This window comes from Oncorhynchus clarkii, chromosome 17, assembly GCF_045791955.1.
Source record: "Oncorhynchus clarkii lewisi isolate Uvic-CL-2024 chromosome 17, UVic_Ocla_1.0, whole genome shotgun sequence".
NCBI lineage: Eukaryota > Metazoa > Chordata > Actinopteri > Salmoniformes > Salmonidae > Oncorhynchus > Oncorhynchus clarkii.
The window spans coordinates 20,495,090-20,518,967 of record NC_092163.1 but is presented as its reverse complement, the minus strand read 5'-3'; the positions used below and the strand labels follow the sequence as shown (position 1 = coordinate 20,518,967).

The 23,878-nt window shown below is 41.1% G+C and overlaps 1 protein-coding gene across 2 annotated transcripts in view; it reads right to left on the bottom strand.

Moving 5' to 3' along the window:
- LOC139370490 (protein kinase C alpha type) overlaps positions 1 to 22,219 on the bottom strand; it is a 215,526-nt gene extending 193,307 nt beyond the window's left edge. Inside the window, exons 1-2 of one of the 2 annotated variants that reach the window (XM_071110005.1) lie at positions 21,827 to 22,219; positions 20,780 to 20,811 (exon numbers count right to left, since the gene is read on the bottom strand). In XM_071110005.1, the coding sequence (XP_070966106.1) occupies positions 20,780 to 20,811; positions 21,827 to 21,993 (199 nt within the window). In that variant the 5' untranslated portion in view covers positions 21,994 to 22,219. The remainder of the gene's footprint in view (positions 1 to 20,779; positions 20,812 to 21,826) is intronic. The other variant, XM_071110004.1, reaches the window with a different exon arrangement.
- Positions 22,220 to 23,878: the final 1,659 nt, after the last annotated feature.

Sequence of the window (23,878 nt, the reverse complement as noted above, 5' to 3'; positions counted from 1 at the left end):
ATCCTCCAACCAGGATTTCGGGAAAACCACATAATTTATTGAAAGTTCCAAAAATGTTGCAATCCTAGTATTGATCATGAGTAGAGTGCTAAATCCTCATAATCCCAAAAGGGATTCTTCATCATTGATGAAGTCCACGTAGTATAAAAAAAACAATCGATTCACTTTATTTACAGTAAAAGCTGCTGTTAGAGCAGGCAGCTGAATAGCAGCATGATATGCTCTAAGCCGCCTAACCTACACTTCAATAATTTACTTAAAAGCTACAATATGTAACATTTTGGGCGACCCAACCAAATTCGCATAGAAAGGTGTATTATAGACCTGTCATTCTCATTGAAATGAAAACTAAGAAGCAGTAGATCTGTTCCATGTAATCTATTTCTATGCTTCATGTTCTTAAGTTTAGTTTGTGTCTTTTACGTTCGGTTTTGTACACCAGCTTTAAACAGCTAAAAATACAGTATCTTTGATTACGTTAAAGATATTTCACTGCGGTTCAGATGGCACAATGATTGTCTGCACAATGACTGCTTGTTTTGTCACAGACTAAAATTAGGCTAACTATTTAAATTTTAGCAACCAGGAAATGGAGAAGCGATTCTGCATAATGCATCTTTAAAGCAAGCCAGTTTTATCTACAAAACGTCACAACATTCAGACCAAGTCAGAGCTAAGTGAGGTAAGGTCATATTATGTGAATTATGGTTCAAGTGACAGTTGCAAATACAGTAACTATATCCCCCATTAGCACGTTCTATAGAAAGCCTATGGATCTAGAGGATAAGAGGTGTTGACATTGGCAGGTTACAATGAAGTGTCCCTCTCCCTAGTTACCACAAGTGGAGTGTGTCTGTTCTATTTACTCTAGAGTCATTTTGTAGCTATAGCACCCATTTGTAGCTATAGCACCCATTAGCACTTTCTATAGAAAGCCTATGGATCTAGAGGATAAGAGGTGTTGACATTGGCAGGTTACAATGAAGTGTCCGTCTCCCTAGTTACCACAAGTGGAGTGTGTCTGTTCTATTTACCCTAGAGTCATTTTGCTCCGCAAACAACATTAATTTAATACAAGCACAAACCATGTAAACATAAGAGTCAAATTGGATGACACCTTCAATGTTCAATGCATCTCTTTGTCTGGCACAACACAATACTGGTGAGCGATAAGCAAAATAGCCATTGAAAAGACAGAAAGAATCTTGGTAGCTCGCAGTTCAAAACAACTTAATATAATAGTTAAAGATGCACTCCGCAGAAATCGCTACACCATTTCCTGGTTGCTAAAAGTCTAGTAGTTGGCCCATTTCAGTTTGTGTGACAAAAAGAGCAAGTATAGTGTAGAGCAGGGGTGTCAAAGTCAAATGGACGGAGGGCCAAATAAAAAAATCAGCTACAAGACGAGGGCCGGACTGTTCGAATGTTCATTGAAACATTTTTAAATGACGCATATAGTCTAGTGAACCTAATTGAACCTACTGAAAACCTAACAAATATATTACAATATGATCAGATAAATAAAGCAATATTTTCTTATGGCTCTGTCAGTAATCTTTAATTTTCAACAGACACAAAAGACAAATTTCCTTTATATAAATATCCCCATAACATGAACATTAAATGAAAGAAACCGGTATTCAAGGCACCATCAGTAGACTATATTTTCTATTTTAGCAAAAGTGGGCTAAATTTACTTCAAAGAAAAAACAATAATAGCAATTTTCTATCATCCACTCAACTGAAATATTTTTAAAATATAATTGGATTGAAATACAAAAAAATAAAGTGCAAAAATCTATTAATCAAAAACAACACTTTGTTTAAGGAGAAGTAACATGCAGTGAAAACAAATATTAAATTTTAACTTTTAAACTTGAACTGAGTAAAAACTCTAAATATGTGATTGCACAGTAATGTTCACTTGTTTGAGGTTGAGGGTGATACTTGGTGGTGTCCCATCTTTTCCACAAGTTCATCAATGTTCGGGGTAAGGCTCTGAGCTGAAGAAATCCTCAGAATTGAGTGGAGGTGTTCAGCAGTAAGTCGACTTCTGTGTGATGTTTTGTTCAGGTTCATCAAAGAAAACAGTTGTTCACACAGGTATGTGCTGCCAAACATAGACAACGTTTGAGCAGCCTGGATGCGCAGCTGGGGCATTGTGCCGGGGAGGAAACGGGCGAACTCCGCAGCACCCACTGCCGCATATTTTGCCCTCAGTGCATCATTGCATTGGAGGTCAATCAACTCCATTTGGAGGTTTGGTGGTGAGCTTTCCACGTCAACAGCAAATGGGTTACCGAGCAGTTCCAACCTGCTTTTTTGTGCTTCAAAGTCAGCAAATCGGCGTCGAAAGTCAGCGGCAAGCATACCTATTTTATCAGCCAACTGTGTGCTCGGGAACGCACTGGTAGAGAGCTTCTCTTTCATGGTCTGGCAGCTGGGAAAGTGGCTCAAATTTTCTTTCCGCATCTGCGTCTCCCACAGAGTCAGTTTGGTTTTAAATGCCTTCACTGTACTGTACATATCAGAGATGACACGATCCCGACCCTGCAGCTGCAAGTTTATTGCATTCAGATGACTCGTAATGTCACACAGAAAAGCCATTTCACACAGAAACATTTCGTCTCGGAGTTGTGTTGTGTCTTTCCCTTTGTTGTCCAAGAACAGACAAATCTCCTCACGAAGCTCGAAACATCTTTGAAGCACCTTTCCCTGGCTTAGCCATCGCACCTCTGTGTGATAAGGCAAATCACCATGCTCCGTTTCTAACTCCGTCAGAAATGCCTTGAACTGGCGGTGATTCAAACCTTTGGCTCTGATAAAGTTAACTGTGCGCGTGATGATGCTCATTACATGCTCCATTTTCAAGGCTTTACCGCACAACGCTTCCTGGTGTATGATACAATGATAAGCTGTCAGCTCACCTGTCGCGTTTTCCTCTTGCATCTTTTCCCGTATCTTCGCCACCAGTCCGCTCCTGTGTCCACACATCGCAGGTGCTCCGTCGGTTGTCAAACCCACGAGTTTTTCCCAAGGCAGCTCCATCTCATTTACACATCTTGACACCTCTTCATACAAATCATGCCCCGTAGTTGTGCCATGCATAGGACGTAAAGCCAAAAACTCCTCTGTCACGCTTAGGTTGGAGTCCACTCCGCGGATGAAAATTGACAACTGGGCAATGTCAGAAATGTCGGTGCTCTCATCCACAGCCAAGGAATATGCAATAAAATCTTTTCCCTTTTTCACAAGCTGCTCTTTTAGATTGATGGACAACTGGTCTACTCTCTCGGCAATGGTGTTTCTGCTCAGACTCACATTTAAAAAGAGTTGCCTTTTTTCTGGGCAAACTTCGTCACAAACTTTAATCATGCAGTTTTTGATGAAATCCCCCTCCGTAAATGGCCGGGCTGATTTAGCGATCTCTTCTGCCAAAATAAAACTGGCCTTGACAGCAGCCTGGCCTTGTGATTTGGCTTTTTTGAACAGAGCCTGTCGAGATTTGAGGCCTCGTTTTAATTCCTCTGCCTTTTGTAGCCTTTGTTCCATGTCCATATTCTTGTTTTTGTCCGCGTGTTTCGTTTCATAATGTCGTCTCAGATTATACTCTTTCAGTACCGCCACACTTTCTCCACACAGAAGACACACAGGTTTTCCAGCTACCTTCGTGAACATATACTCCGACTCCCACCTTGTTTGAAACCCCCGGTTCTCAGTATCCACCTTCCGTTTTGCCATTTTTGATGGGTATCTGAAAGTTAATTTTACTGTGATGCTGACGACTGCTGTGCCAATAAATATTGAAATGAAGCAGCCTACTGCTCGGTGCGTCACCTTTGCATTGTGGGAAATGTAGTATTGGTGCGTGTAAAAGATCTGCGGGCTGCCGGCTTGCTGCGGGCCGGTTCTAATAATAAATCAAGATCATCCCAGGGGCCGTAAAAAACCTTCTTGCGGGCCGGATGTGGCCCGCGGGCCTTGACTCTGACATATGTGGTGTAGAGAATCATTGTACCATCTAAACCGCTGTGAAATATATTATTCATAACCCAATATATTGTATTTTCAGCTGCTTGAAGCTGGTGTACAAAACTTAAAAGTAAAATAAGTAAAAATTAAACTTAAGAATGGGAAGCATAGAAATAGCACACATAGAAGATACAGTGCCTTGCGAAAGTATTCGGCCCCCTTGAACTTTGCGACCTTTTGCCACATTTCAGGCTTCAAACATAAAGATATAAAACTATTTTTTTGTGAAGAATCAACAACAAGTGGGACACAATAATGAAGTGGAACAACATTTATTGGATATTTCAAACTTTCTTAACAAATCAAAAACTGAAAAATTGGGCGTGCAAAATTATTCAGCCCCTTTACTTTCAGTGCAGCAAACTCTCCAGAAGTTCAGTGAGGATCTCTGAATGATCCAATGTTGACCTAAATGACTATTGATGATAAATACAATCCACCTGTGTGTAATCAAGTCTCCGTATAAATGCACCTGCACTGTGATAGTCTCAGAGGTCCGTTAAAAGCGCAGAGAGCATCATGAAGAACAAGGAACACACCAGGCAGGTCAGAGATACTGTTGTGAAGAAGTTTAAAGCCGGATTTGGATACAAAAAGATTTCCCAAGCTTTAAACATCCCAAGGAGCACTGTGCAAGCGATAATATTGAAATGGAAGGAGTATCAGACCACTGCAAATCTACCAAGACCTGGCCGTCCCTCTAAACTTTCAGCTCATACAAGGAGAAGACTGATCAGAGATGCAGCCAAGAGGCCCATGATCACTCTGGATGAACTGCAGAGATCTACAGCTGAGGTGGGAGACTCTGTCCATAGGACAACAATCAGTCGTATATTGCACAAATCTGGCCTTTATGGAAGAGTGGCAAGAAGAAAGCCATTTCTTAAAGATATCCATAAAAGGTGTCGTTTAAAGTTTGCCACAAGCCACCTGGGAGACACACCAAACATGTGGAAGAAGGTGCTCTGGTCAGATGAAACCAAAATTTAACTTTTTGGCAACAATGCAAAACCTTATGTTTGGCGTAAAAGCAACACAGCTTATCACACTGAACACACCATCCCCACTGTCAAACATGGTGGTGGCAGCATCATGGTTTGGGCCTGCTTTTCTTCAGCAGGGACAGGGAAGATGGTTAAAATTGATGGGAAGATGGATGGAGACAAATACAGGACCATTCTGGAATAAAACCTGATGGAGTCTGCACAAGACCTGAGACTGGGACGGAGATTTGTCTTCCAACAAGACAATGATCCAAAACATAAAGCAAAATCTACAATGGAATGGTTCAATAATAAACATATCCAGGTGTTAGAATGGCCAAGTCAAAGTCCAGACCTGAATCCAATCGAGAATCTGTGGAAAGAACTGAAAACTGCTGTTCACAAATGCTCTCCATCCAAACTCACTGAGCTCGAGCTGTTTTGCAAGGAGGAATGGGAAAAAATGTCAGTCTCTCGATGTGCAAAACTGATAGACATACCCCAAGCGACTTACAGCTGTAATCGCAGCAAAAGGTGGCGCTACAAAGTATTAACTTAAGGGGGCTGAATAATTTTGCACGCCCAATTTTTCAGTTTTTGATTTGTTAAAAAAGTTTGAAATATCCAATAAATGTCGTTCCACTTCATGATTGTGTCCCACTTGTTGTTGATTCTTCACAAAAAAATACAGTTTTATATCTTTATGTTTGAAGCCTGAAATGTGGCAAAAGGTCGCAAAGTTCAAGGGGGCCGAATACTTTCGCAAGGCACTGTATCTACTGCTTCTTAGACTTGCTTTCAATGAGAATGACAGATGTCTCACATTTCTATGTGAATTTTGTCAGGTCACCCACCAAAAAATACGTTGCAACTTTAAAAAGTACAATTTAATAAATATTTGATTACAGATTCTTAATCTGGCTATATTTTAGCACGAGAACCTGTGGATTATCGTGAATAGGTCTGTTCTTAGACATGACGTGACACGGAACAGTAATGGCAAATCAGGACACATGACATAGTCAACACTCCCATTCATCCTGTATGCTTATGATTCCCACTGGCGTTAGCTGTGTGTTGTCAACCTGATTCTGTTATGATCAGCCTGCCAAGTCATAACCGTATGACAGAAGCTCTAAAGTCCCCCCACCAACATAGTCCAGACCTAGCAGCCTCTTTCCTTTGGGATGTGAGCTGTACTGTCCAGATACATCTTCTCAATGGACAAGGCAACAAGATCAAAGGACCTGGCTCCAAGGATTAGTGTGGGAAAGCTTCCGGCACTTTGCTAGTGGAAAAACAGTCCAGCAAAGGGAGCTTTTCATCTGATGTATGACGTCATCTGGTGTATGATGCCAGCGGTAACATTGTCAATATTATTCTTAGAGTAGGAGTATTGAGAGTACAAAGCATACTGTGGAGTAGACACTGGTGACAGTCCTAAGGGCCTTGTCTGTATTCTCCTCCAGTCTCTCTTTTCTGTCACTTACTCGTCCTTTTTCCATCACTCGCTCTCTGAGAAGAAAAGTATGTGAACAAGAACAACTGTTTTATTTTGATTTTGGGCTGACAACCAAGAGAAAAGTGATTGAACAACAACAAATATTCTGCTTTTTTCCGGCAAGGGTTGCAATCAAAGCCCTGGCTCTCTTCTTGGTTTGATTGCTAGCCTACTCACTTCAAAGCACCATACTGAGAAACTGGTTTGGATCAATCATGTATCAACAGGGGGTTATTATCTCATGCCATACAGGTGTCAGTGGATGCAATTCCAACCATGCTGGAATTCTCTGGCGAAAAAAGATTTGAATGAATGAGCAGAGCAGAGGTCGACCGACTATGATTTTTCAACGCCGATACCAATTATTGGAGGACCAAAAAAAGCTGATACTGATTAAAAGACACACACACACACACACACTTGAAGTCGGAAGTTTACATACACTTAGGTTGTAGTCATTAAAACTAGTTTTTTAACCACTCCACACATTTCTTGTTAACAAACTATAGTTTTGGCAAGTCATTTAGGACATCTACTTTGTGCATGACACAAGTCATTTTTCCAACAATTGTTTACAGACAGATTATTTAACTTATAATTCACTGTATCACAATTCCAGTGGGTCAGAAGTTAACATACACTAAGTTGACTGTGCCTTTAAACAGCTTGGAATATTCCAGAAAATTATGTCATGGCTTTAGAAGCTTCTGATAGGCTAATTGACGTCATTTGAGTCAATTGGAGGTGTACCTGTGGATGTATTTCAAGGCCTACCTTCAAACTCAGTGCCTCTTTGTAGACCTCCACAGGTCTGATTCATCCTTGGGAGCAATTTCCAAACGCCTGAAGGTACCACGTTCATCTGTACAACCAATAGTACGCAAGTATAAACACCATGGGACCACGCAGCCATTATACCGCTCAGGAAGGAGACGCGTTTGGTCTCCTAGAGATGAACGTACTTTGAAAAAAAGTGCAAATCAATCCCAGAACAACAGGAAAGGACCTTGTGAAGATGCTGTAGGAAACAGGTACAAAAGTATCTATATCCACAGTAAAACGAGTCCTATAATCGACATAACCTGAAAGACCGCTCAGCAAGGAAGAAGCCACTGCTCCAAAACTGCCAGACTAAGATTTGCAACTGCACATGGGGACAAAGATCGTACTTTTTAGAGAAATGTCCTCTGGTCTGATAAAACAACATAGAACTGTTTGGCCATAAAAAACATCACTATATTGGAGGAAAAAGGGGGAGGCTTGCAAAATAGCTGGCATCATGAGGAGGGAAAATTATGTGGATATATTGAAGCAACATCTCAAGACATCAGTCAGGAAGTGAAAGCTTGGTCACAAATGGATTTTCCAAATGGACAATGAATACTTCCAAAGTTGTGGTAAAATGGCTTAAGGACAACAAAGTCAAGGTATTGGAGTGGCCATCACAAAGCCCTGACCTCATCCTATAGAAAATGTGTGGGCAGAACTGAAAAAGCATGTGCGGGCAAGGAGGCCTACAAACCTGACTCAGTTACATCAGTTCTGTCAGGAGGAATGGGCCAAAATTCACCCAACTTATTGTGGGAAGCTACCCAAAACGTTTGACCCAAGTTAAACAATTTAAAGGCAATGCTACCAAGTACTAATTGGGTGTATGTAAACTTCTGACCCACTGGGAATGTGATGAAAGAAATAAAAGCAGAAATAAATCACGCTACTATTATTTTGACTTTTCAAATTTTTTAAAATAAAATGGCAATCCTAACTGACCTAAGACAGGGAATTTTTACTAGGATTAAATGTCAGGAATTGTGAAAAGTGAGTTTAAATGTATTTGGCTTAAGTGTATGTAAACTTCTGACATCAACTGTATGCACGCACACACACACACACACACACAATATATATAATAATGACAATTACAACAATACTGAATGAACAATGAACACTTATTTCAACTTAATATAATACATTAATAAAATTAATTTAGTCTCATAAATAATGAAACATGTTCAATTTGGTTTAAATAATGCAAAAACACAGTGTTGGAGAACAAAGTAAAAGTGCAATATGCACCATGTAAAAAGCTAATGTTTAAGTTCCTTGCTCAGAACATATGAAAGCTGGTGGTTCCTTTAAACATGAGACCTCAATATTCCCAGTTAAGAAGTTTTAGGTTGTAGTTAAGATGCATCGACTATTTCTCTCTATACCATTTGTATTTCATATACCTTTGACTATTGGATGTTCTTATAGGCACTTTAGTATTGCCAGCCTAATCTTGGCAGTTGATAGGCTTGAGGTCATAAACAGCGCTGTGCTACAAGCATTGCTAAGAGCTGCTGTTTGAGTAAATGATTACGAGCCTGCTGCTGCCTACCACCGCTCAGTCAGACTGCTCTATAAAATATCAAATCATAGACTTAATTATAATAAACACACAGAAATATGAGCCTTTGGTCATTAATATGGAAACTATAATTTCGAAAACAAAACGTTTATTCTTTCAGTGAAATACGGAACCGTTCCGCATTTTATCGAATGGGTGGCAACCCTAAGTCTAAATATTGCTGTTACATTGCACAACCTTCAATGCTATGTCATAATTCTGGCAAATTAATTACAGTCTTAGTTGGGAAGAAATGGTCTTCACACAGTTTGCAACGAGCCAGGCGGCCCAAACTGCTGCATATACCCTGACTCTGCTTGCACTGAACGCAAGAGAAGTGACAAAATGTCCCTAGTTAATATTGCCTGCTAACATGAATTTATTTTATCTAAATATGCAGGTTTAAAAAACAACAACACTTTTGTTAAATCATTAACCGTTTGGTGAAGTTGAAGTACAGTAGGCTGTGATTCGATGATAAATTAACAGGCACCGCATTGATTATATGCAACGCAGGATAAGCTAGTTAACCTAGTAATATCAACAACCATGTGTAGTTAACTAGTGATTATGTGAAGATTGATTGTTTTTTATTAGATAAGTTTAATATTAGCTAGCAACTTACCATGGCTTCTTGCAGCCACAAGGTCATTTTGATGTTGCACTCGCCTAACAGGTAGTCAACCTGCCACGCAGTCTCCTCGTAGATTGCAATGTAATCGGCGTCCAAAAAGGCCAAATCACCGATTGTTATGAAAACTTTTAATCGGCATGGCCGATTTCTCGGTCGTCCTCTGGCACAGAGGCAGATAATTAAGCGCTCAGTCCTGAAAGCATATCCCTCTGAAATAGTCTCTCCATCAACACATCTGGCCATGTTTGGCATGCAAAACGGCTACAATTCACTGCCTCTCAAATATGAACATACCCTGTTCACATATCAAAAAGCATTTCACCTAGTGAATAAATCATTCAATAGGAACAGATGGGTTTCATTTCGATGCGGTACAGCTACATTGTCGAAAACAGAGGTTTTAAGGGAAATCCAAAATGGCCGTTTGTCTTGTAAAGTCATTTCTGCTCAGTGTGGGTAGCTGGGTATCGCTCCAACTCTTTGGGGATCTCCCATCACAGCATGGTGCTGCCTGTCTGGTTTAGTTTAAAAGGCACACAGCGGCAGGACTGACATATTTGGGCTATTTTGAAGGGATCTCTGCTAAGCAGGCTTTCCCCATGTCTGCATGGCCACAAAGACAGACACAGAAGCTTTGTTGGATCTAAAGCCATAATCCAACCACACAGCCCTGGAAATGGCCTGGATTAACCAGTGGCGATGGCAAGTCGTTTACAAAGTAGAGACAATCCATGACACATGGATCCTGTAGCCTGGCTCTGAGCCCATTCGAGTATGCTTATAGCCTATTTGACTTTAGTATGTACAAAATAAATGATGACGTCGCTGCCTTGCTTTCAAACCGAGGTATTATGTTATTAGAATGCCCATATAGGTCAACAGCATTTTAATAATGCCCGGCACTAAAGTGAGTTGTGGTGAGTTGACGATTAGATACAGTCCATATACAGCATTTTAGTACCTGGCACTAAAGTAAGTCGTGGTTGAGGGTTTTGATACAGGCCTAGATATCTAGCGGTGGTACTGTAGTAGCTCTCAGGATGACGGGTGTAATGGAGGTTCGCTCTGTTCCTGCTGCTCAGCCCTAGGGGCCAGAGGTGCTGTTGCATCTGTGTGCATACATGGGCTGGAAAGGAGGGATTGTCTAGGTTCTATGTGGCTTACGGTGGATGGAGAATCCAGAGGCTGTACCAATGGAAGGTTTAGGGGGTTAAGTGGTTTTACTCCCAGGGCCAGCATCCCTTTAATCTGCCCGGTTCCCCCTGCCATCAGAATAGATTGGAGGACTAACCCCATAGACAGACACACAGAAGCTCTACTAGAAAGCCCTCTCTGTATTCTCTTTCACTATTGTGATGAGCAGCAACTAAAATCTGAATCATCAGCTTGGGTATAATTCAAGGTCATGACCTTAGCTTTCAGAGTAATAAGAACGAGCCTGGCGCTAACCGAGGGCTTTATTGATAATTTCCCTTAGGATGCTGTGGAATGGAGAGAATGCGGAGAGAGAGAGAGGGGAAGAAGTGGGGGTTACATCTGCTCTACCCAAGGCAGAGTGCAATGTAGCGGCCAAGCTCTCTGGCACTCAGCACCAGGGGAGGAGAGCCCTATTATTAAAGCCCCAATCCACAGCCTCCGAGGCGATGGGCTGGCTCCACCACAGGGCAATGTGTTTGGCTTTCCAAAATGCCAGCATAAGTCACATAACCCTGGTTGGTTGACACAGTTGGCCTCTGCCTGTCGACTGGTGTCAGCAGTGGGTCTGTTTATGGCAAATTCTCCCTCTAACCTTGCCTCACTGACTGGTACCAACACTGTCCATTAAAAGGGGATTTCAGGTGCACTTTGTGATAAAGCCATCACACATCCCCAAAGAAGAGATGGTATTCATTACACAGTATATAAGGCCTTGTAAACCCAGGGGAAATATGGCGGGGAAAGAGTATATGGAATACTGAAGATCATTTGCAGTGAAGACAGCACCATGGAGAAATAATGCAACCGTAACCCATTGAGGGTTGATGGTGCCATAAAAATGTAGCAGACGGACTTGTGTGACGCCAATGATTATGCAGCGAGTCAGAGCATAGCAGCACACAGTCTGGCAGTCACTCGTCTTGGTCAAAACATTTCTAAACTGTATATATATACAGTGCCTTGCGAAAGTATTCGGCCCCCTTGAACTTTGCGACCTTTTGCCACATTTCAGGCTTCAAACATAAAGATATAAAACTGTATTTTTTTGTGAAGAATCAACAACAAGTGGGACACAATCATGAAGTGGAACGACATTTATTGGATATTTCAAACTTTTGTAACAAATCAAAAACTGACAAATTGGCCGTGCAAAATTATTCAGCCCCCTTAAGTTAATACTTTGTAGTGCCACCTTTTGCTGCGATTACAGCTGTAAGTCGCTTGGGGTATGTCTCTATCAGTTTTGCACATCGAGAGACTGACATTTTTTCCCATTCCTCCTTGCAAAACAGCTCGAGCTCAATGAGGTTGGATGGAGAGCATTTGTGAACAGCAGTTTTCAGTTCTTTCCACAGATTCTCGATTGGATTCAGGTCTGGACTTTGACTTGGCCATTCTAACACCTGGATATGTTTATTTTTGAACCATTCCATTGTAGATTTTGCTTTATGTTTTGGATCATTGTCTTGTTGGAAGACAAATCTTCGTCCCAGTCTCAGGTCTTTTGCAGACTCCATCAGGTTTTCTTCCAGAATGGTCCTGTATTTGGCTCCATCCATCTTCCCATCAATTTTAACCATCTTCCCTGTCCCTGCTGAAGAAAAGCAGGCCCAAACCATGATGCTGCCACCACCATGTTTGACAGTGGGGATGGTGTGTTCAGCTGTGTTGCTTTTACACCAAACATAACATTTTGCATTGTTGCCAAAAAGTTCAATTTTGGTTTCATCTGACCAGAGCACCTTCTTCCACATGTTTGGTGTGTCTCCCAGGTGGCTTGTGGCAAACTTTAACCGACACTTTTTATGGATATCTTTAAGAAATGGCTTTCTTCTTGGCACTCTTCCATAAAGGCCAGATTTGTGCAATATACGACTGATTGTTGTCCTATGGACAGAGTCTCCCACCTCAGCTGTAGATCTCTGCAGTTCATCCAGAGTGATCATGGGCCTCTTGGCTGCATCTCTGATCAGTCTTCTCCTTGTATGAGCTGAAAGTTTAGATGGACAGCCAGGTCTTGGTAGATTTGCAGTGGTCTGATACTCCTTCCATTTCAATATTATCGCTTGCACAGTGCTCCTTGGGATGTTTAAAGCTTGGGAAATCTTTTTGTATCCAAATCCGGCTTTAAACTTCTTCACAACAGTATCTCGGACCTGCCTGGTGTGTTCCTTGTTCTTCATGATGCTCTCTGCGCTTTTAACGGACCTCTGAGACTATCACAGTGCAGGTGCATTTATACGGAGACTTGATTACACACAGGTGGATTGTATTTATCATCATTAGTCATTTAGGTCAACATTTGATCATTCAGAGATCCTCACTGAACTTCTGGAGAGAGTTTGCTGCACTGAAAGTAAAGGGGCTGAATAATTTTGCACGCCCAATTTTTCTGTTTTTGATTTGTTAAAAAAGTTTGAAATATCCAATAAATGTCGTTCCACTTCATGATTGTGTCCCACTTGTTGTTGATTCTTCACAAAAAAATAAAGTTTTATATCTTTATTTTTGAAGCCTGAAATGTGGCAAAAGGTCGCAAAGTTCAAGGGGGCCGAATACTTTCGCAAGGCACTGTATATATATATATATATATATATATATATATATATATATATATATATATATATATATATATATAAACAAAGTGTCGGTTACAAAAAATAAATAAATAACTGTACCTTGCAGAAGTACAGTCAGAATACAGGTACAGGCTAAATTAAGCATAGAGAGAGAGTGCTAGATACAACAGGACCAACTAGTCAAATGAAGAGTGCATAACAAACTACCTACCTACCTATACTATAAAAAGTTTTTGGATACTAAGGAACAGACCCAGATTAGGCCTAGTACTGGACTAAATAGCACTTTCAGTGGAGAATCTCCATTGAGAATGTTTTGAATCCAGAACTAGACCTAATCTGCCTCGCTGAAACTAGTTGGTACAGCAATATAAGTTGAGACAAGCTTAAAAATGTACTGCTGAGAACCAACTCCAAAACAGGGGAAGGCAGATGGGAGTCCTCGGAACCTATGGGCGATGGGAGGACTAGAAAACACACCTGGTTGGACTGCGGGGGAAAGTAAGTAGAGTTTGACCGATTAAATCGGCAGTGCCGATTATTGAGGGCGGATTTCAAGTTTTCATAACAAATAGGTAAATCTGCCTTTTTGGACGCCGATTACACTGCCACGAGGAGACTGTGTGGCAGGCTGTCCACCTGTTACGCAAGTGCAGCATCAAAAGGACCTTGTGGCTGCAAGGAGCCAAGGTAAGCTGCTAGCTAGCATTAAACTTATCTTAGAAAAAACAATCAATCTTCACGTAATCACTATGGTTGATGATATTACTACGTTAACTATCTTGTCCTGCGTTGCATATAATCAAAGCGGTGCCTGTTAATTTATCATCGAATCACAGCCTACTTCAACCAGACAGGTGATGATTTAACAAAAGCACATTCGCGAAAAAAGCACAATCGTTGCACAAATGTACCTAACCAGAAACATCAATGCCTTCCTTAAATTCAATAAACAGAAGTATATATATTTTTTAAACCTGCATATTTAGTTAAAAGAAATTCATGTTAGCAGGCAATATTAATAGGGAAATTGTGTCACTTCTCTTGCGTTCAGTGCAAGCAGAGACTTGGTATATGCAGCAGTTTGGGCCGCCTGGCTCGTTGTGAACTGTGTGAAAATGATTTATTCCTAACAAAGACCATAATTAATTTGCCAGAATTGTACATAATAATGACATAACATTGAAGGTTGTGCAATGTAACAGCAATATTTAGCCTTAGGGTTGCCACCCGTTCGATAAAATGGGTAACGGTTCCGTATCTCACTGAAAGAATAAATGTTTTGTTTTCGAAATGATAGTTTCCGAATTTGACCATATTAAATTACCTAAGGCTCGTATTTCTGTGCGTTTATTATAATTAAGTCTATGATTTCATATTTGATAGAGCAGTCTGACTGAGCGGTGGTAGGCAGCAGCAAGCTCGTAATCATTCATTCAATATACTAAAGTGCCTATAAGAACATCCAATAGTCAAAGGTATATGAAATACAAATGCTATAGAGAGAAATAGTCTACGCATCATAATTCCTATAATAACTACAACCTAAAACTTCTTAACTGGGAATATTGAAGTCTTATGTTAAAAGGAACCACCAGCTTTCATATGTTCTGAGCAAGGAATTTAAACATTAGCTTTTTACATGGCGCATACTGCACTTTTACTTTCTTCTCCAACACTTTGTTTTTGCATTATTTAAACCAAATCGAACATGTTTCATTATTTATGAGACTAAATTGATTTTATTCATGTATTATATTAAATTAAAATAAAAAGTGTTCATTGTTCATTCAGTATTGTTGTAATTGTCATGATTACAAATAAAAAATAATAATAATAATAAAAATAATAATGATAAATATATATATATATCTCTTAATCGGTCTTGGCTTTTTTTGGTCCTCCAATAAATCGGTATCGGCGGTGAAAAAATCATAAAATCGGTCGAACTCTAAAAGTAAGGAGGGTAGAGTTGACCTTTCCGTCCTCTGTCAACACAGGATGTGCACAAGGATTCCCTTAGCACTGTCTAAACAAGCCCGGAGCATGAGATGAGAGCGGGTTGAGAGGCCACTGTTCGTCAATGGGACAGGAGGGAGGTTCCAGGGAAGGGGAGCGAGTGTGTTATCACGTCTCCTCTGGGTCAATGTTTGGTTTGAACATGGTTAAGCAGGTCTGCAAACACAATGAAAGTGAACAGAGACACACAGGCTTGGTTTGTCTGTGGTGCACTGGTTATTGGTTGTATTAAGTCATTTTTGAATAGAGAGAACAGGACTTAGAAACCTTTGTTATATCTAAATATTTGTCTAAATTTGTTCAGGTATTATATTGGACTGATCTAACTCAATTTGACTGTTTAAGTTCAAACAAGAGAGAAAAAGACTCAATTTTGTGGCGCCATCACTATTACACTGTCCATCCACATCTCTCATTCATGTACACTACATGTCCATAGTCATAGAAGCATTGCTCTGCTCCTACCCCTCCCTTGGGAGATTGGTCTCTGCTCCTCTCACATGAAGAAACCTATTATTCCTCCACTCTCACCAGCACCACAGACCATTGGAAAGCATCGAGCAAAAATCCACTACCACCTTTCAAAGAAGACCCATTCAACCCTTCAAACCAACAATGTCCTTCCATGAAGACACTATTCCCTGGGCTCCATTTCTCCATCCATACTCCAACCATAATGGAAGAGAAGGTAGTCAGTCGTCTGAGGTAGGTCGTTTTGAAGCCAATGGCTTTGTGGTTGGTTTATCATGGTTTCAATATATGCTAATGTATGGACAAGCCTGCTAGGAGACTATGTAAAATCTAAAAGCAGACTTCTCCATGGTCATTTATATTTTAGAATCAATTGATATACACTTAGGTAGAGTATATGATGTCCCTAGATGGGCTTAAATGTTAAATTGGGCCAATAATCATCAATGGAATGCTTACGCTAACTCTTCCATTCAATATTAGTGGTAATACCCACATTCTTACCATTTGGATGAAAGACTGCTATCATGTTTTAATGGTACAGTTTAGAGAGGCTGGGTGTGGAGCCATGCACAAGTTGACAATGTGGCAACAGCAATTCCTATGTAATTGGGATATGAATACAAACGCCTGCAGGTTAACTTGCGGAATTGGATTCCACAGAAACAGGATTGTCTGAGGGTAACAATTGGCACAAATGCCATCTCACATGGTGACTACTTGCACTTGGGTAAACATAAGGGCTTGTTCACCCTTCACCTTTACTTTGGTCGTATTTTCTCAACCTTATAATTGGAGTGGGCGAGTAACATGGGAATGACACAACAGCATAGCTCAACTGTGACCGTGAGGTGTCAGTTTACAAACCAAGGAAAAGGACTTGTTGAGTGTTAGCTAGTGGATATGATTTCTCTGTTGGCTAAGGCTTCTGACAAGCTCTATGTACTGTCTGGGGATTCCCATAACGAAGCGATAGAGAGATCTTGAACTCTTAAATCATCAATGTTGCTTTAGTTGGTCTGAATAGACTAGATATGAAATAATCCATGGGGGATTGGTAGCTAATGGTTTTAGAATGGAGACGAATATGACACAAGCTCATTTTAATGTCTCGCATACAATTGTTGGAAACAAGTATGTCAAGTTCACATTTGATCACCAACAAATTAATTAATTCCAGACAGTTTCAAATTCCAGAAAATTCAATGCAACTTCAAATTTCATGCCGGCCCAGAAAGCCCAATAGGATAGGTGTATCATGTCTGTACTCAACAGAAGCCTCCCTGCTCGTTGACTTGAGCCTCCCCATTTCCAAGGAGTCCCTTAATAATTGATGAGATGACAGGTATTTTTAAGTGGGACCTTCAGCTTTTGAATAACAGGGATGTTACCTCCTCGCCTTCATCTTGATACGGTGGCTATTATTTATTTAGCAGTAGACCCAGGAACAGATTTATAACAGGGGAGGAATGCTGTGTTTTCCAGAGTGGCTGTAGAACCACTGCTACCAGCTCTCTGAGTAAGTATATGGAATGGATACAGAGATCATTCCCTACAGCCTACTAGGGGGAAAGAGCAGCTAGCACCGACAGTGTTGCTGAGATCTCTAATGCATATCTATAGTATGCTCTGAATGCAGGGGTTTGGTGTAGGTCTTTAATAGTGCACTGTGATTTCTACATGACCAATAGAGACTATAACAGTCACGAGCGATGCTGCGATGGTGACAGAACCCAGAGGGAGAGGACAAGACAGAGACAAAAGGGGCTTCAACAATGGTGCTTTGGCATTCAGCTAAAAACATGTCACCGCAGCACCTAGCCCTGACTCAATAACCAGCAGGCTTTACCATCAAATATACCGGCAAACACTCTGAGCAAAGTGCATCGCACCTCCAAGACACACGTACAAATGGAGGAGTGTCTTTATCGATCGCAGTTCCTAAGACCTGGAAGACAGGCTCCACACACACAGATGCATTATCTATGTATTTGTCTATGTACAAAACACATCCGTACGTATGGGTACATACAACTTACGATACACACATGCATGCAGGAACCTGGACACACACACACACTCTTTCGCTCTCTCTCACACTCACTCCACAACAATAAAATAAGTCATATTCCAGACAAGGGGCTTCTGAACCCCCAAGAGATCAAAAAGCCTTCTCTGGCGCGTGTTTATCCTCGTACTCCAGCAAATGGATGTATTTTCCTGCCATTTAACAGCAGCTCTCAGAAGACATCCTTTCAGAACGGATCACATTCAACCAACGGCTCAGTGATCGCAGGTTAACATCATCCTGGCAGGCTGAAGCAACAGCACTTACCATGAGGCAGGGACTCTCAGTCCTGGCTGGCAAGATCACCACTTTCCACATTACACTACCATTCATGTTCAACAGAGGATGGCATATATCCGAGGGGGACACCACTTAAGCGCAAATCAACATACTTAACTGGCGTTCAACCGGTATTGTTAATAAGTTGTTTACTCCGTAGGAAAACTTCCCGCTTTGCTCACATTCTTAATCTTCTAGAGAAAGGACGAGAGTGGGGTTTTTCCTCAGGTGTTACGCCAGTTCATTGGAAGTGCAGCCATGCAGGCGATGCTTTCAAAGAATAGGAAAAAGTATGATTCGAACAAAATCCACTTCAATCAGTGTAGATTAAGGGGAGGAGACAGGTAAAGAGGATTTTTAAGCATTGAGACAATTGAGACATGGATTGTGCATGTGCTCCATTCAGAGGGTGAATGAGCAAGACAAAAGATTTAAGTGCCTTTGAACAGAGTATGGTAGTAGGTGCACGGCACACGGGTTTGTGTGTGTCAAGAACTGCAATGATGCTGGGTTTTTCACACTCAACAATTTCCCATGTGTATCAAGAATGGTCCACCACCCAAAGGACATCCAGCCAACTTGACACAACTGTGGGAAGCATTGGAGTCAACATGGGCCAGCTTCCCCTTTAAATACTTGACACCTTGAAGGGTCCATGCCACGATGAATTGAGGCTGTTCTGAGGGCAAAGGGGGGTTATCCTCAATATTAGTAAGGTGTTCCTAATGTTTTGTACACTCAGTGTATGTGCAGTATATATAGCCTATATACAGCTTAGAAACCTTTTATAAATCCTGGTAACTGGTACCTCGATAAAACATTTTCTTGAGACAAAAGTTCATCTTTTCTCAGCACGAGCACAGCCTACATTCTTCAGGTTTGAGTAATGCCCTGATGGGAATCGGTAAACAAGAAGTTTGAGAGTATTGATGGCACATGGAAGAGACACAGACCCAGTCTGACTAAGAAGACTTGGCAAACTACAGGCGAATGCCATTAACCCCTCTGACCTAGCCTGGTTGAAGCACAAGCAGATTCCGCTGCCAGGCTACAGTACACTATTCTAAGTCCCAAAGGGCACCCTATTCCCTATGTAGTGCACTACTTTTGACAGGGGCCCATGGGGCTTTGGTTTTGTAGAGAAAATCTCATAGTTCTATTTCCTTTACAAGGCCTATTTGAACTCTGGCATCCATGAGATTGCCATGTGTGATTTGATTTCATGTCAGTCTAGTTAGTCAGCTGAGAATAATGCATGCACATTCATTTCTCCATTTAATGTTTAGCAAGTAGTCCCCAAAACATCTAGGTCCGTCTTTCCAAGAGCTGAGGAGTGCATTGTAAATGTTCTCACTTTGATATCATAAATAACCATATTTTATTTTATCGTAGACCATCAATTCTTCACACAGACAACCACTAAACATCAAGATATCCCTTAGCATTAGCTGCATAAATCCAATTAAGATGATTTAAGTCTCAAAGTGCATTTGAAGAAACTCCTGAGACCTCAAACAAAAATGCCCAGAGAGTAATGAAAGTTCAAAGTCTCTACGTTGCGAGTCATTGGCTTTTTAAAAATGTATAAATAACTATTTTTTCTTCTTTTTTTTTTAAAAGAACTGCTTCAAACGACCTGAAATGGTAATGAGATTGGGAAGGAAACAGAAAACAGTCAACATCAATCCATGCCATTTCTTTGAGTGATTAGACCTTCTGAGTGCTGTCACAGATACTTTAACCATTATTTTCTGTTATTTACGACTTCATATTCCAGTGTGTGTGTGTATAAGGAAGACATCATACTCAAACAGCACAGACAAATGTAGGCCTACTGGTATATCTCAAACTCTTTGAAAGGTAACTCCAAAAAATTACAACATTCTATAGTCAATGCAGGTGCAAATTTGAAAGTTGTGAAAATCCTGTGTAACTTCCGCCACATGTTTACTGTGAACACTAAGGCTGTACCTGCTTTAATTTACTGGTTTAACAGTTAGCCACTGTGGCTATGTGATCATAATGTAGGCCCACCAGTGGTCTACCATCAAAAACAATGGTGAAAAACGCATCCCATCACATTATAATATGGAAATAGCTGTTCTACCATTAAGCCTACAGTAGCAGTCAATTTTCTGGTGTTCAATTAAGGCGTACTTTTGAAGACAAATGTTTATCCACTTGTCCGTCAGACAAGGAGGTGACTGAAAGTGTGTTGTTTTCTGATGCAAGAAACCACTTTACAAAACAAAATGCATTATTATTCCCATACCATTATTACAGGGAATCAGACAAATTATGCTACGCTCTGCCTATTGGCTACTTAGCTTATTCAAGACCATCTCAAATTACAACACTGCCCCTTTAAGAAAAAAAGACTGTGCTGCACTCTGATGGGAGCTGCCTGTTCCTTGCAGCTTAGGGGGAACGGGAACATTGCCTACCTGTATCTCTCAAACTCTTTGAAAGGTAAGTAACTCCAATGCGAATTGCAACATTCTTTAGTCAATGCAAGTCAAATGGACTGGTCCTCTTGAATTAATGCAGTACAAAAAACACACAAATGAGTATACACTGTATGGTGGAATGGAGCTGAGTGAATGGACGTCAATCAATTTAATTTTTACCTTGGCACTGGAATCCTTGCTTTCCAAATCCCCTGTGAAAACAGAGGAAAGTGAGGAATGAAATAACAAATAGCATTAAACTGACAAACACGTTTACCATATCAAGCAGAGACAGCAGTAGTCTCCCAGACTTCTAAGTCTGTCTCAATTAAGGGCTTATTCGGTGGGAAATGTTGAATATTAAGCTCAGAATTGAGGCAAGACATCTAGAATACTAGCTCATTGAAATGCTGTGTGGATGAATAGGAAAGGGGGAGGGAGCACCTTTCATATCTTGCAAGAGGGGACATGGGGGATGAGAAGCCTGAGGGGTGTCGACTTCCCTTTAATATTGTTATTTTTCAGGTGGCTATATTTTGCAAAGCAAACCTCGAGTAAGGTACTGTAGGATAGGCTGCAGTCAGAAGAGAAAAACAAGTAGCCTAAACTGTTAAGATGTTTCCCAAGAATCATTACACATTACTTAGGAGTATTTTAGAGGCCATAGGTCGTAACTATAAAATTATGTTCACTCACTCAAGATGACCTCTCTGTCTCTTTAGCGATCAATACATGGTCAAGGAAACACAACCCCTTGAAGAGGAAGGTTGGTCAACATGGGTGCGTCTTCAACCACCCAACATCCCGAATAGTTACCACTTGTTACTTGTTTCGGTTTTAGAGCCTACATTTCGTTGGCAGGAAGTTATTATTTCAATATTTATCAAAAACACGAGGACTAGGATAAATACAACTTTTACAATTTGTAACAAACATTAAAGTAGGCGCGCTGTCAGTTAAAATGTATAGTGTATCTAGCCCACTGTAGGCAGAAGGGATTCATTTTCTTTGGGCTTGCATTTCGAGGCACATTATAGTCAAATGTTGGTTTTAAGATGTCCAGCTTTGCCGTGGAAGACCAAACATTCCAGTAAGAAAATGATAAGTAACGGTGCAGCACAGTTAGCTATGTAGGGAAAGTGACAAGAGAATAGCTGGTTGAGAAGACAGCGGAGTTCTCCAAAATGTTCAACAGGCAGAGGCCATCTGGAGAGGAAACGCGCTTACCAGATAAAGTCGGTGCAGTGGCTACAAAAAGTAGGCTGCTTGAAGAACCTTGCAGTGAATTTGTGGTCCTTCACTTCATGGACGTTCTTCTGCCTCAAAGCTCCTTTACGAGCGAACCCTTTCGCGAAGTCCCCGGTCCCCTCGTTGAATTGCGTGACATCAGCCATAGTCAAAAAGCAACGTTATTCCTCTCTATCCAATGTATATGCCTATTCAATCCAATGTATTTCCACGCGTACTGTCTTTTGCCACTGAGCAGGAGAGGCGGTCAGACTGTAACTGGACACACTGTTCTATCTATGGGCTTTCCCTTGCTGTCGCTACAACTACTTTTACTGACAGCTCCACACTGAGCGCTTTGCTTCCTTCTTTCACTTGAGCTGACGTCACTACAGTTAATCGCCTGGTGGGAGGGCAACTGTCTGTTGGAATTTGGAAGATTGGAGCGTCACCCAGTGGTGTAAAAGATACTGGCAAATGTTTGGGTTAAAACTATTTACTTGAAGAGAAACTACATATCAGTCATATCATAGTCAGTGCGTGACTTGGCTAAAATGTATCTATTATGGAGTTCCTGCACCTAAATTCAAACAGAACCAGCGGCCAAAATGAGTACCGGCACCTAAGTCAGGCACTGATCATAGGCATCACATTTTTATCCAATGTGTTATGTATGGCTTATTAGGGACAGTTCGACATTTACTGTGGGGGAGGGTCATATTTTCACATGACCCTCCCCTAATGTTTACAATCACAAATAACAATAACAGTACTGCCCTACAAAGGCAACACTGTATCCATGTTTTTTTAACTGCAAAATCTCACTTCAAAGTATTTTTCTGTCTAGACAGACAACAATTTCTGATATATTCTGATTAACTGGCTTGTTCTTCTGTCAGGAAACTAAATACCACATTGGCACAACCTGATCTGTTTCACCTGTCCTTGTGCTTGTCTCCACCCCCTTCCAGGTGTCACCCATCTTCCCCACTTTTCCCCTGGGTTTCTTTCTGTCTGTTTGTGTCAGTTTGTCTTGTTTGTTATAGTCAACCAGTGGTTTCACAGCTCTTGGTTTGCACAAGTATCTCGTTTTGGCCTCCTGGTTTTGACCTTTGCCTGTCCTGACTCTGCCTACCTGACCACTCTGCCTCTGCCTACCTGACCACTCTTACTCTGCCTACCTGATGCCTCTGCCTACCTGATCACTCTGCCTCTGCCTACCTGACCACTCTGACTCTGCCTACCTGACCACTCTGACTCTGCCTACCTGATCACTCTGCCTGTCTGCCATCCTGTACCTTTGCCACTACTCTGGATTATCGACCCCTGCCTGCCTTGACCTGTTGTTGCTATAAACATTGTTACTTCAACACAGTCTGCACTTGGGTCTTACCTGATACCACATTAATCAGATAATACCTGGCCATTACAAAATATCAAATATTTCGGACCAAATTCGAAGTAACTGCATTTTGCCTTTGTAGGGCTTATATACGTGGATATCGACTTTACCACTTCAGCATGCTTTGGTGGCAGAGTCAATGCCATGCAGTCCTATTGCCAGTAGGTTGGGGGTTTGCCGACCACCACAGATGAGCCCACTTTCCTTTCCTATTTCATTAGGCCTACTATGTGGTCAGAGCAAGCTGAAGACCATGATCAGCTACCGGGAAATCAGATTTTCAACATTTTGATGCCATATTTACAATTATACAAAATATATGCAATGGATGTTCCACCAACATATGTCTGTGTCAGTGCAACACAACCACTAAACAAATTCTACCGACTTCAGGCACTTCAATATCATGGTTTGAGTTTTCAACACCATAATAAATAGACCATGTCGATCCTGAAAAACACCAAATACATTCCTCCCCACCTTGTAGGCTTACCAGGTATCGAAGACTTGTCTTGACAATCTCACCTTGTAGGCTTACCAGGTATCGAAGACTTGTCTTGACAATCTCACCTTGTAGGCTTACCAGGTATCGAAGACTTGTCTTGACAATCTCACCTTGTAGGCTTACCAGGTATCGAAGACTTGTCTTG